Source organism: Gigantopelta aegis, chromosome 7 (genome assembly GCF_016097555.1).
Source record: "Gigantopelta aegis isolate Gae_Host chromosome 7, Gae_host_genome, whole genome shotgun sequence".
NCBI lineage: Eukaryota > Metazoa > Mollusca > Gastropoda > Neomphalida > Peltospiridae > Gigantopelta > Gigantopelta aegis.
The window spans coordinates 46,753,876-46,767,414 of record NC_054705.1 but is presented as its reverse complement, the minus strand read 5'-3'; the positions used below and the strand labels follow the sequence as shown (position 1 = coordinate 46,767,414).

General features: G+C 37.6%; 1 protein-coding gene across 2 annotated transcripts in view; it reads right to left on the bottom strand.

Annotated features, from left to right (window-relative positions):
* LOC121376922 (glutamate--cysteine ligase catalytic subunit-like) overlaps positions 1 to 13,539 on the bottom strand; it is a 92,361-nt gene that overhangs the window by 10,099 nt on the left and 68,723 nt on the right. For both annotated transcript variants that reach the window (XM_041504726.1, XM_041504727.1), the window contains 2 exons: positions 9,416 to 9,531; positions 3,216 to 3,333 (listed from right to left, as the gene is read on the bottom strand). In XM_041504726.1, coding sequence (XP_041360660.1) covers positions 3,216 to 3,333; positions 9,416 to 9,531 — 234 coding nt within the window. The remainder of the gene's footprint in view (positions 1 to 3,215; positions 3,334 to 9,415; positions 9,532 to 13,539) is intronic.

Genomic DNA, 13,539 nt, shown 5'->3' with positions numbered 1-13,539 from the left:
ATTAATAGCTATATAATTACCGGATGCACGTTTAGAGATCAGTTGAAGGTATTGCATGACGGTGCACAGAGTTAGTATTAATAGCTATATAATTACCGGATGCACGTTTGGAGATCAGTTGAAGGTATTGCATGACGGTGCACAGAGTTAGTATTAATAGCTATATAATTACCGGATGCACGTTTGGAGATCAGTTGAAGGTATTGCATGACGGTGCACAGAGTTAGTATTAATAGCTATATAATTACCGGATGCACGTTTGGAGATCAGTTGAAGGTATTGCATGACGGTGCACAGAGTTAGTATTAATAGCTATATAATTACCGGATGCACGTTTGGAGATCAGTTGAAGGTATTGCATGACGGTGCACAGAGTTAGTATTAATAGCTATATAATTACCGGATGCACGTTTGGAGATCAGTTGAAGGTATTGCATGACGGTGCACAGAGTTAGTATTAATAGCTATATAATTACCGGATGCACGTTTGGAGATCAGTTGAAGGTATTGCATGACGGTGCACAGAGTTAGTATTAATAGCTATATAATTACCGGATGCACGTTTGGAGATCAGTTGAAGGTATTGCATGACGGTGCACAGAGTTAGTATTAATAGCTATATAATTACCGGATGCACGTTTGGAGATCAGTTGAAGGTATTGCATGACGGTGCACAGAGTTAGTATTAATAGCTATATAATTACCGGATGCACGTTTGGAGATCAGTTGAAGGTATTGCATGACGGTGCACAGAGTTAGTATTAATAGCTATATAATTACCGGATGCACGTTTGGAGATCAGTTGAAGGTATTGCATGACGGTGCACAGAGTTAGTATTAATAGCTATATAATTACCGGATGCACGTTTGGAGATCAGTTGAAGGTATTGCATGACGGTGCACAGAGTTAGTATTAATAGCTATATAATTACCGGATGCACGTTTGGAGATCAGTTGAAGGTATTGCATGACGGTGCACAGAGTTAGTATTAATAGCTATATAATTACCGGATGCACGTTTGGAGATCAGTTGAAGGTATTGCATGACGGTGCACAGAGTTAGTATTAATAGCTATATAATTACCGGATGCACGTTTGGAGATCAGTTGAAGGTATTGCATGACGGTGCACAGAGTTAGTATTAATAGCTATATAATTACCGGATGCACGTTTGGAGATCAGTTGAAGGTATTGCATGACGGTGCACAGAGTTAGTATTAATAGCTATATAATTACCGGATGCACGTTTGGAGATCAGTTGAAGGTATTGCATGACGGTGCACAGAGTTAGTATTAATAGCTATATAATTACCGGATGCACGTTTGGAGATCAGTTGAAGGTATTGCATGACGGTGCACAGAGTTAGTATTAATAGCTATATAATTACCGGATGCACGTTTGGAGATCAGTTGAAGGTATTGCATGACGGTGCACAGAGTTAGTATTAATAGCTATATAATTACCGGATGCACGTTTGGAGATCAGTTGAAGGTATTGCATGACGGTGCACAGAGTTAGTATTAATAGCTATATAATTACCGGATGCACGTTTGGAGATCAGTTGAAGGTATTGCATGACGGTGCACAGAGTTAGTATTAATAGCTATATAATTACCGGATGCACGTTTGGAGATCAGTTGAAGGTATTGCATGACGGTGCACAGAGTTAGTATTAATAGCTATATAATTACCGGATGCACGTTTGGAGATCAGTTGAAGGTATTGCATGACGGTGCACAGAGTTAGTATTAATAGCTATATAATTACCGGATGCACGTTTGGAGATCAGTTGAAGGTATTGCATGACGGTGCACAGAGTTAGTATTAATAGCTATATAATCACCGGATGCACGTTTGGAGATCAGTTGAAGGTATTGCATGACGGTGCACAGAGTTAGTATTAATAGCTATATAATTACCGGATGCACGTTTGGAGATCAGTTGAAGGTATTGCATGACGGTGCACAGAGTTAGTATTAATAGCTATATAATTACCGGATGCACGTTTGGAGATCAGTTGAAGGTATTGCATGACGGTGCACAGAGTTAGTATTAATAGCTATATAATTACCAGATGCACGTTTGGAGATCAGTTGAAGGTATTGCATGACGGTGCACAGAGTTAGTATTAATAGCTATATAATTACCGGATGCACGTTTGGAGATCAGTTGAAGGTATTGCATGACGGTGCACAGAGTTAGTATTAATAGCTATATAATTACCGGATGCACGTTTGGAGATCAGTTGAAGGTATTGCATGACGGTGCACAGAGTTAGTATTAATAGCTATATAATTACCGGATGCACGTTTGGAGATCAGTTGAAGGTATTGCATGACGGTGCACAGAGTTAGTATTAATAGCTATATAATTACCGGATGCACGTTTGGAGATCAGTTGAAGGTATTGCATGACGGTGCACAGAGTTAGTATTAATAGCTATATAATTACCGGATGCACGTTTGGAGATCAGTTGAAGGTATTGCATGACGGTGCACAGAGTTAGTATTAATAGCTATATAATTACCGGATGCACGTTTGGAGATCAGTTGAAGGTATTGCATGACGGTGCACAGAGTTAGTATTAATAGCTATATAATTACCGGATGCACGTTTGGAGATCAGTTGAAGGTATTGCATGACGGTGCACAGAGTTAGTATTAATAGCTATATAATTACCGGATGCACGTTTGGAGATCAGTTGAAGGTATTGCATGACGGTGCACAGAGTTAGTATTAATAGCTATATAATTACCGGATGCACGTTTGGAGATCAGTTGAAGGTATTGCATGACGGTGCACAGAGTTAGTATTATTAATAGCTATATAATTACCGGATGCACGTTTGGAGATCAGTTGAAGGTATTGCATGACGGTGCACAGAGTTAGTATTAATAGCTATATAATTACCGGATGCACGTTTGGAGATCAGTTGAAGGTATTGCATGACGGTGCACAGAGTTAGTATTAATAGCTATATAATTACCGGATGCACGTTTGGAGATCAGTTGAAGGTATTGCATGACGGTGCACAGAGTTAGTATTAATAGCTATATAATTACCGGATGCACGTTTGGAGATCAGTTGAAGGTATTGCATGACGGTGCACAGAGTTAGTATTAATAGCTATATAATTACCGGATGCACGTTTGGAGATCAGTTGAAGGTATTGCATGACGGTGCACAGAGTTAGTATTAATAGCTATATAATTACCGGATGCACGTTTGGAGATCAGTTGAAGGTATTGCATGACGGTGCACCGTGTTTCCACGTCGATGTCCACCGAGTCGAGGTATTTATTCATCAGTGGCAACACACCAACAAAGTCACCCTGAAATTAAAAGGAAACACATTTATTTTCATTGGTCACTTAGTCCAATATCTTTATAGTCTGGCAAAAAGTAGGCTACTACCAAGTAACAGCTGAAATGACATTATTATTTCAGTCAACAGCTGTAGAAATCCTCCTTGGATGTTTTTGATGTGAACTTTCTTAAACTTCATTAACCATACTTTAATAGTCAATTAAAGACTTTTTTCCACTCTGCTATCCATTTGTTTTCCATTAATTGACACAAAACACACCCTTCTCACTGAAATTCCTTATTTAAATTACAAGTACTATACATGTGTAGGTACCTGAATAATCTGGGCTCATGGAATGTACCTGAAAGTGAGGGAACCACTGTCAGTGTGATGGCCTGGGGGAGGTGGTAGTGGATGGGTGGGCATTGTCAGTGTGATGGCCTGGGGGAGGTGGTGGTGGATGGGTGGGTGGACACTGTCAGTGTGATGGCCTGGGGGAGGTGGTGGTGGATGGGTGGGTGGGCACTGTCAGTGTGATGGCCTGGGAGAGGTGGTGGTGGATGGGTGGGTGGGCATTGTCAGTGTGATGGCCTGGGGGAGGTGGTGGTGGATGGGTGGGTGGACACTGTCAGTGTGATGGCCTGGGGGAGGTGGTGGTGGATGGGTGGGTGGGCACTGTCAGTGTGATGGCCTGGGGGAGGTGGTAGTGGATGGGTGGGCATTGTCAGTGTGATGGCCTGGGGGAGGTGGTGGTGGATGGGTGGGCATTGTCAGTGTGATGGCCTGGGGGAGGTGGTGGTGGATGGGTGGGTGGACACTGTCAGTGTGATGGCCTGGGGGAGCTGGTGGTGGATGGGTGGGTGGACACTGTCAGTGTGATGGCCTGGGGGAGGTGGTAGTGGATGGGTGGGCATTGTCAGTGTGATGGCCTGGGGGAGGTGGTGGTGGATGGGTGGGTGGACACTGTCAGTGTGATGGCCTGGGGGAGGTGGTAGTGGATGGGTGGGCATTGTCAGTGTGATGGCCTGGGGGAGGTGGTGGTGGATGGGTGGGTGGGCACTGTCAGTGTGATGGCCTGGGGGAGGTGGTGGTGGTGGATGGGTGGGCATTGTCAGTGTGATGGCCTGGGGGAGGTGGTAGTGGATGGGTGGGCATTGTCAGTGTGATGGCCTGGGGGAGGTGGTGGTGGATGGGTGGGCATTGTCAGTGTGATGGCCTGAGGGAGGTGGTGGTGGATGGGTGGGCATTGTCAGTGTGATGGCCTGGGGGAGGTGGTAGTGGATGGGTGGGCATTGTCAGTGTGATGGCCTGGATGGAGGTGGTGGTGGATGGGTGGGTGGGCACTGTCAGTGTGATGGCCTGGGGGAGGTGGTGGTGGATGGGTGGGTGGGCACTGTCAGTGTGATGGCCTGAGGGAGGTGGTGGTGGATGGGTGGGTGGGCACTGTCAGTGTGATGGCCTACTGGGGGAGGTGGTGGTGGTGAACCCGTTGAAGGGGGAGGGGGGGGGGGTGAAGGGCTTTCAAATGCATGCTTCTCTAAGAAACATTTGAATTTCAGGTGTTCAAATATGGCATTTCTAGCCTACCGAGGGGAATGGTCCCTGTGGTCCTACGCCCATCCCCAGATCATTGACAATTTGATCAATCGTAGAAAAGTAGTGTGCCTTATTGTTTTTTTGTCCTGTTCATCGAGACCTGAATGCTGAAAAAAGTGAGCACCATACGAGTAACCAGACTGGTGTAAAGCGTTTTGATGTAAACACACAACTTGAAGACAACTCGGATCCTTTTCTCTTTTCTAGGGAAGTATGCAGTTTGTGAGAGGTCAGGTGAAGTTAAAAAAGAAATAATAGTTTACCTTTCCGTTAATGATTTCGTGATACTTAACCTGGACCCAATTTCACTAAACATCATAAGCCTAGTTCTGCACTTAAACATAAATATACAACTAAACCACAATTCTTATTACTATTATAGTACAACAAATATAGTTAGAATACACATACTTCACTAAACATCATAAGCCTAGTTCTGCACTTAAACATAAATATACAACTAAACCACAATTCTTATTACTATTATAGTACAACAAATATAGTTAGAATACACATACTTCACTAAACATCATAAGCCTAGTTCTGCACTTAAACATAAATATACAACTAAACCACAATTCTTATTACTATTATAGTACAACAAATATAGTTAGAATACACATACTTCACTAAACATCATAAGCCTAGTTCTGCACTTAAACGTAAATATACAACTAAACCACAATTCTTATTACTATTATAGTACAACAAATATAGTTAGAATACACATACTTCACTAAACATCATAAGCCTAGTTCTGCACTTAAACATAAATATACAACTAAACCACAAGTCTTATTACTATTATAGTACAACAAATATACGTGTAGTTAGAATACACATACTTCACTAAACATCATAAGCCTAGTTCTGCACTTAAACATAAATATACAACTAAACCACAATTCTTATTACTATTATAGTACAACAAATATAGTTAGAATACACATACTTCACTAAACATCATAAGCCTAGTTCTGCACTTAAACATAAATATACAACTAAACCACAATTCTTATTACTATTATAGTACAACAAATATACGTGTAGTTAGAATACACATACTTCACTAAACATCATAAGCCTAGTTCTGCACTTAAACATAAATATACAACTAAACCACAATTCTTATTACTATTATAGTACAACAAATATACGTGTAGTTAGAATACACATACTTCACTAAACATCATAAGACTAGTTCTGCACTTAAACATAAATATACAACTAAACCACAATTCTTATTACTATTATAGTACAACAAATATACGTGTAGTTAGAATACACATACTTCACTAAACATCATAAGCCTAGTTCTGCACTTAAACATAAATATACAACTAAACCACAATTCTTATTACTATTATAGTACAACAAATATACGTGTAGTTAGAATACACATACTTCACTAAACATCATAAGCCTAGTTCTGCGCTTAAACATAAATATACAACTAAACCACAATTCTTATTACTATTATAGTACAACAAATATACGTGTAGTTAGAATACACATACTTCACTAAACATCATAAGCCAAGTTCTGCACTTAAACATAAATATACAACTAAACCACAATTCTTATTACTATTATAGTACAACAAATATACGTGTAGTTAGAATACACATACTTCACTAAACATCATAAGCCTAGTTCTGCACTTAAACATAAATATACAACTAAACCACAAGTCTTATTACTATTATAGTACAACAAATATACATATAGTTAGAATACACATACTTCACTAAACATCATAAGCCTAGTTCTGCACTTAAACATAAATATACAACTAAACCACAATTCTTATTACTATTATAGTACAACAAATATACATATAGTTAGAATACACATACTTCACTAAACATCATAAGCCTAGTTCTGCACTTAAACATAAATATACAACTAAACCACAATTCTTATTACTATTATAGTACAACAAATATAGTTAGAATACACATACTTCACTAAACATCATAAGCCTAGTTCTGCACTTAAACATAAATATACAACTAAACCACAATTCTTATTACTATTATAGTACAACAAATATACGTGTAGTTAGAATACACATACTTCACTAAACATCATAAGCCTAGTTCTGCACTTAAACATAAATATACAACTAAACCACAATTCTTATTACTATTATAGTACAACAAATATACGTGTAGTTAGAATACACATACTTCACTAAACATCATAAGCCTAGTTCTGCACTTAAATGTAAATATACAACTAAACCACAATTCTTATTACTATTATAGTACAACAAATATACATGTAGTTAGAATACACATACTTCACTAAACATCATAAGCCTAGTTCTACGCTTAAACATAAATATACAACTAAACCACAATTCTTATTACTATTATAGTACAACAAATATACGTGTAGTTAGAATACACATACTTCACTAAACATCATAAGCCTAGTTCTGCACTTAAACATAAATATACAACTAAACCACAAGTCTTATTACTATTATAGTACAACAAATATACATATAGTTAGAATACACATACTTCACTAAACATCATAAGCCTAGTTCTGCACTTAAACATAAATATACAACTAAACCACAATTCTTATTACTATTATAGTACAACAAATATACATATAGTTAGAATACACATACTTCACTAAACATCATAAGCCTAGTTCTGCACTTAAACATAAATATACAACTAAACCACAATTCTTATTACTATTATAGTACAACAAATATAGTTAGAATACACATACTTCACTAAGCATCATAAGCCTAGTTCTGCACTTAAACATAAATATACAACTAAACCACAATTCTTATTACTATTATAGTACAACAAATATACGTGTAGTTAGAATACACATACTTCACTAAACATCATAAGCCTAGTTCTGCGCTTAAACATAAATATACAACTAAACCACAATTCTTATTACTATTATAGTACAACAAATATAGTTAGAATACACATACTTCACTAAACATCATAAGCCTAGTTCTGCACTTAAACATAAATATACAACTAAACCACAATTCTTATTACTATTATAGTACAACAAATATACATATAGTTAGAATACACATACTTCACTAAACATCATAAGCCTAGTTCTGCACTTAAACATAAATATACAACTAAACCACAATTCTTATTACTATTATAGTACAACAAATATAGTTAGAATACACATACTTCACTAAACATCATAAGCCTAGTTCTGCACTTAAACATAAATATACAACTAAACCACAATTCTTATTACTATTATAGTACAACAAATATAGTTAGAATACACATACTTCACTAAACATCATAAGCCAAGTTCTGCACTTAAACATAAATATACAACTAAACCACAAGTCTTATTACTATTATAGTACAACAAATATACGTGTAGTTAGAATACACATACTTCACTAAACATCATAAGCCTAGTTCTGCACTTAAACATAAATATACAACTAAACCACAATTCTTATTACTATTATAGTACAACAAATATAGTTTAGAATACACATACTTCACTAAACATCATAAGCCTAGTTCTGCACTTAAACATAAATATACAACTAAACCACAATTCTTATTACTATTATAGTACAACAAATATACGTGTAGTTAGAATACACATACTTCACTAAACATCATAAGCCTAGTTCTGCACTTAAACATAAATATACAACTAAACCACAATTCTTATTACTATTATAGTACAACAAATATACGTGTAGTTAGAATACACATACTTCACTAAACATCATAAGCCTAGTTCTGCACTTAAACATAAATATACAACTAAACCACAATTCTTATTACTATTATAGTACAACAAATATACGTGTAGTTAGAATACACATACTTCACTAAACATCATAAGCCTAGTTCTGCACTTAAACATAAATATACAACTAAACCACAATTCTTATTACTATTATAGTACAACAAATATACGTGTAGTTAGAATACACATACTTCACTAAACATCATAAGCCTAGTTCTGCACTTAAACGTAAATATACAACTAAACCACAAGTCTTATTACTATTATAGTACAACAAATATACGTGTAGTTAGAATACACATACTTCACTAAACATCATAAGCCTAGTTCTGCACTTAAACATAAATATACAACTAAACCACAAGTCTTATTACTATTATAGTACAACAAATATACGTGTAGTTAGAATACACATACTTCACTAGACATCATAAGCCTAGTTCTGCACTTAAACATAAATATACAACTAAACCACAATTCTTATTACTATTATAGTACAAGAAATATAGTTAGAATACACATATTTCATTTTCTTTTGCCTTTAAAATGCTCCTTTATCCGTAATGATACCATTTTCTGCATGAAATAGACGCCAAACACGTGTAAACACATGACTGGTATAACTGCTAGAAGCAGACGTAAACTTACGATGTTTAGTGAAATAGGCCCTGACCTCTAGGGAAGTATGCACTTTGTGAGAGGTCAGGTCAAGTCAAAAAGAAAGAATGGTTTACCTTTCCGTTAATTATTTCATTGACGTCCATGAGCGTGTACTCATCCATGATTTTCTTACACGCCGTTGGTTTTGGACATTTGGCATAGACCTCGCATGCACAGGCAGGGGACATGGCTGGAAAAAACACACATCATTTTAAGAAAAACCTCACATTCATATACTAGCGACACTACTGCAAATAGAAAAACCTCACAATCCTATACTAGCAACACTACTACAAACAGAAAAACCTCACAATCCTATACTAGCAACACTACTACAAACAGAAAAACCTCACAATCCTATACTAGCAACACTACTGCAAACAGAAAAACCTCACAATCCTATACTAGCAACACTACTACAAACAGAAAAACCTCACATTTGTATAGTAGCAACACTACTGCAAACAGAAAAACCTCACATTTGTATACTAGCAACACTACTGCAAACAGAAAAACCTCACATTCGTATACCAGCAACACTACTGCAAACAGAAAAACCTCACAATCCTATACCATCAACACTACTACAAACAGAAAAACCTCACATTCGTATACCAGCAACACTACTGCAAACAGAAAAACCTCATTCCTATACCAGCAACACTACTGCAAACAGAAAAACCTCACATTCGTATACCCAAGCTAAAACAGAAAAACCTCATTCCAACCAGCAACACTACTACAAACAGAAAAAACCTCATTCCTATACCACCAACACTACTGCAAACAGAAAAACTCTCACCAGCAACACTACTCCTCATTCCTATACCAGCAACACTACTGCAAACAGAAAAACCTCCTCATTCCTATACCACCAACACTACTGCAAACAGAAAAACCTCACATTCGTATACCAGCAACACTACTGCAAACAGAAAAACCTCACATTCCTATACCAGCAACACTACTGCAAACAGAAAAACCTCACATTCCTATACCAGCAACACTACTGCAAACAGAAAAACCTCATTCCTATACCACCAACACTACTGCAAACAGAAAAACCTCACATTCGTATACCACACTTCAACACTACTACAAACAGAAAAACCTCACATTCCTATACCAGCAACACTACTGCAAACAGAAAAACCTCACAATTTCTATACCAGCAACACTACTGCAAACAGAAAAACCTCACCAGCAACACTACTGCAAACAGAAAAACCTCACAATATACCAGCAACACTACTGCAAACAGAAAAACCTCACATTCCTATACCAACACTACTACAAACACTACTAGCTAAACAGAAAAACCTCACATTCGTATACCAGCAACACTACTGCAAACAGAAAAACCTCACATTCCTATACCACCAACACTACTGCAAACAGAAAAACCTCATTCCTATACCAGCAACACTACTGCAAACAGAAAAACCTCACATTCCTATACCAGCAACACTACTACAAACAGAAAAACCTCACATCCGTATACTAGCAACACTACTGCAAACAGAAAAACCTCATTCCTATACCACCAACACTACTGCAAACAGAAAAACCTCACATTCGTATACCAGCAACACTACTGCAAACAGAAAAACCTCATTCCTATACCACCAACACTACTGCAAACAGAAAAACCTCACAAAAACCTACTACAAACAGAAAAACCTCATTCCTATACCACCAACACTACTGCAAACAGAAAAACCTCACATTCGTATACCAGCAACACTACTGCAAACAGAAAAACCTCATTCCTATACCACCAACACTACTGCAAACAGAAAAACCTCACATTCGTATACCAGCAAACACTACTGCAAACAGAAAAACTCAACACAGAAAACCTCATTCCTATACCAGCAACACTACTGCAAACAGAAAAACCTCATTCCTATACCACCAACACTACTGCAAACAGAAAAACCTCAACATTCCTATACCTAGCAACACTACTGCAAACAGAAAAATCACATCCTATACCCTCATTCCGTATACCACCAACACTACTGCAAACAGAAAAACCTCACATTCGTATACCAGCAACACTACTGCAAACAGAAAAACCTCATTCCTATACCAGCAACACTACTGCAAACAGAAAAACCTCAAAAACCTCATTCCTATACCACCAACACTACTGCAAACAGAAAAACCTCACATTCTACCAGCAACACTACTGCAAACAGAAAAATTCCTATACCACCAACACTACTGCAAACAGAAAAACCTCATTCCTATACCAGCAACACTACTGCAAACAGAAAAACCTCACATTCGTATACCACCAACACTACTGCAAACAGAAAAACCTCACATTCGTATACCACCAACACTACTGCAAAACAGAAAAAAACCTCACATTCGTATACCAGCAACACTACTGCAAACAGAAAAACCTCATTCCTATACCACCAACACTACTGCAAACAGAAAAACCTCATTCCTATACCACCAACCTCACATTCGTATACCAGCAACACTACTGCAAACAGAAAAAAACCTCATTCCTATACCACCAACACTACTGGCAAACAGAAAAACTACTGCAAAACAGCAAAAAACCTCATTCCTATACCACCAACACTACTGCAAACAGAAAAACCTCATTCCTATACCACCAACACTACTGCAAACAGAAAAACCTCATTCCTATACCACCAACACTACTGCAAACAGAAAAACCTCATTCCTATACCACCAACACTACTGCAAACAGAAAAAACCTCATTCCTATACCACCAACACTACTGCAAACAGCAAACAAAAAACCTCACATCCGTATACTAGCAACACTACTACAAACAGAAAAACCTCACATTCGTATACCAGCAACACTACTGCAAACAGAAAAACCTCATTCCTATACCAGCAACACTACTGCAAACAGAAAAACCTCATTCCTATACCACCAACACTACTGCAAACAGAAAAACCTCACATTCGTATACCAGCAACACTACTGCAAACAGAAAAACCTCATTCCTATACCACCAACACTACTGCAAACAGAAAAACCTCATTCCTATACCAGCAACACTACTGCAAACAGAAAAACCTCATTCCTATACCACCAACACTACTGCAAACAGAAAAACCTCATTCCTATACCAGCAACACTACTGCAAACAGAAAAACCTCATTCCTATACCACCAACACTACTGCAAACAGAAAAACCTCATTCCTATACCACCAACACTACTGCAAACAGAAAAACCTCATTCCTATACCACCAACACTACTGCAAACAGAAAAACCTCACAATCCTATACCATCAACACTACTACAAACAGAAAAACCTCATTCCTATACCACCAACACTACTGCAAACAGAAAAACCTCATTCCTATACCACCAACACTACTGCAAACAGAAAAACCTCATTCCTATACCAGCAACACTACTGCAAACAGAAAAACCTCACATTCGTATACCAGCAACGCTACTGCAAACAGAAAAACCTCATTCCTATACCACCAACACTACTGCAAACAGAAAAACCTCATTCCTATACCACCAACACTACTGCAAACAGAAAAACCTCACATCCGTATACTAGCAACACTACTACAAACAGAAAAACCTCACATTCGTATACCAGCAACACTACTGCAAACAGAAAAACCTCACATTCGTATACCAGCAACACTACTGCAAACAGAAAAACCTCACATTCGTATACCAGCAACACTACTACAAACAGAAAAACTTCACATTCGTATACCAGCAACACTACTGCAAACAGAAAAACCTCACATTCGTATACCAGCAACACTACTGCAAACAGAAAAACCTCACAATCCTATACCATCAACACTACTACAAACAGAAAAACCTCACATTCGTATACCAGCAACGCTACTGCAAACAGAAAAACCTCATTCCTATACCAGCAAACACTACTACAAACAGAAAAACCTCATTCCTATACCAGCAACACTACTACAAACAGAAAAACCTCACATTCCTATACCAGCAACACTACTGCAAACAGAAAAACCTCACATTCATATACTAGCAACACTACTACAAACACAAATAAATATTTGTGGAAACAGGTTCCTGTGCACCAAGTAAAGTGGTCTCGAGCCAGCTGTAAGGTTTGTAAATGGTGGAAATGTTTGACTTGTGTGCACACTCTATAACTGGATACATCATCTCAAAATGTTTACAAATGAACAATAA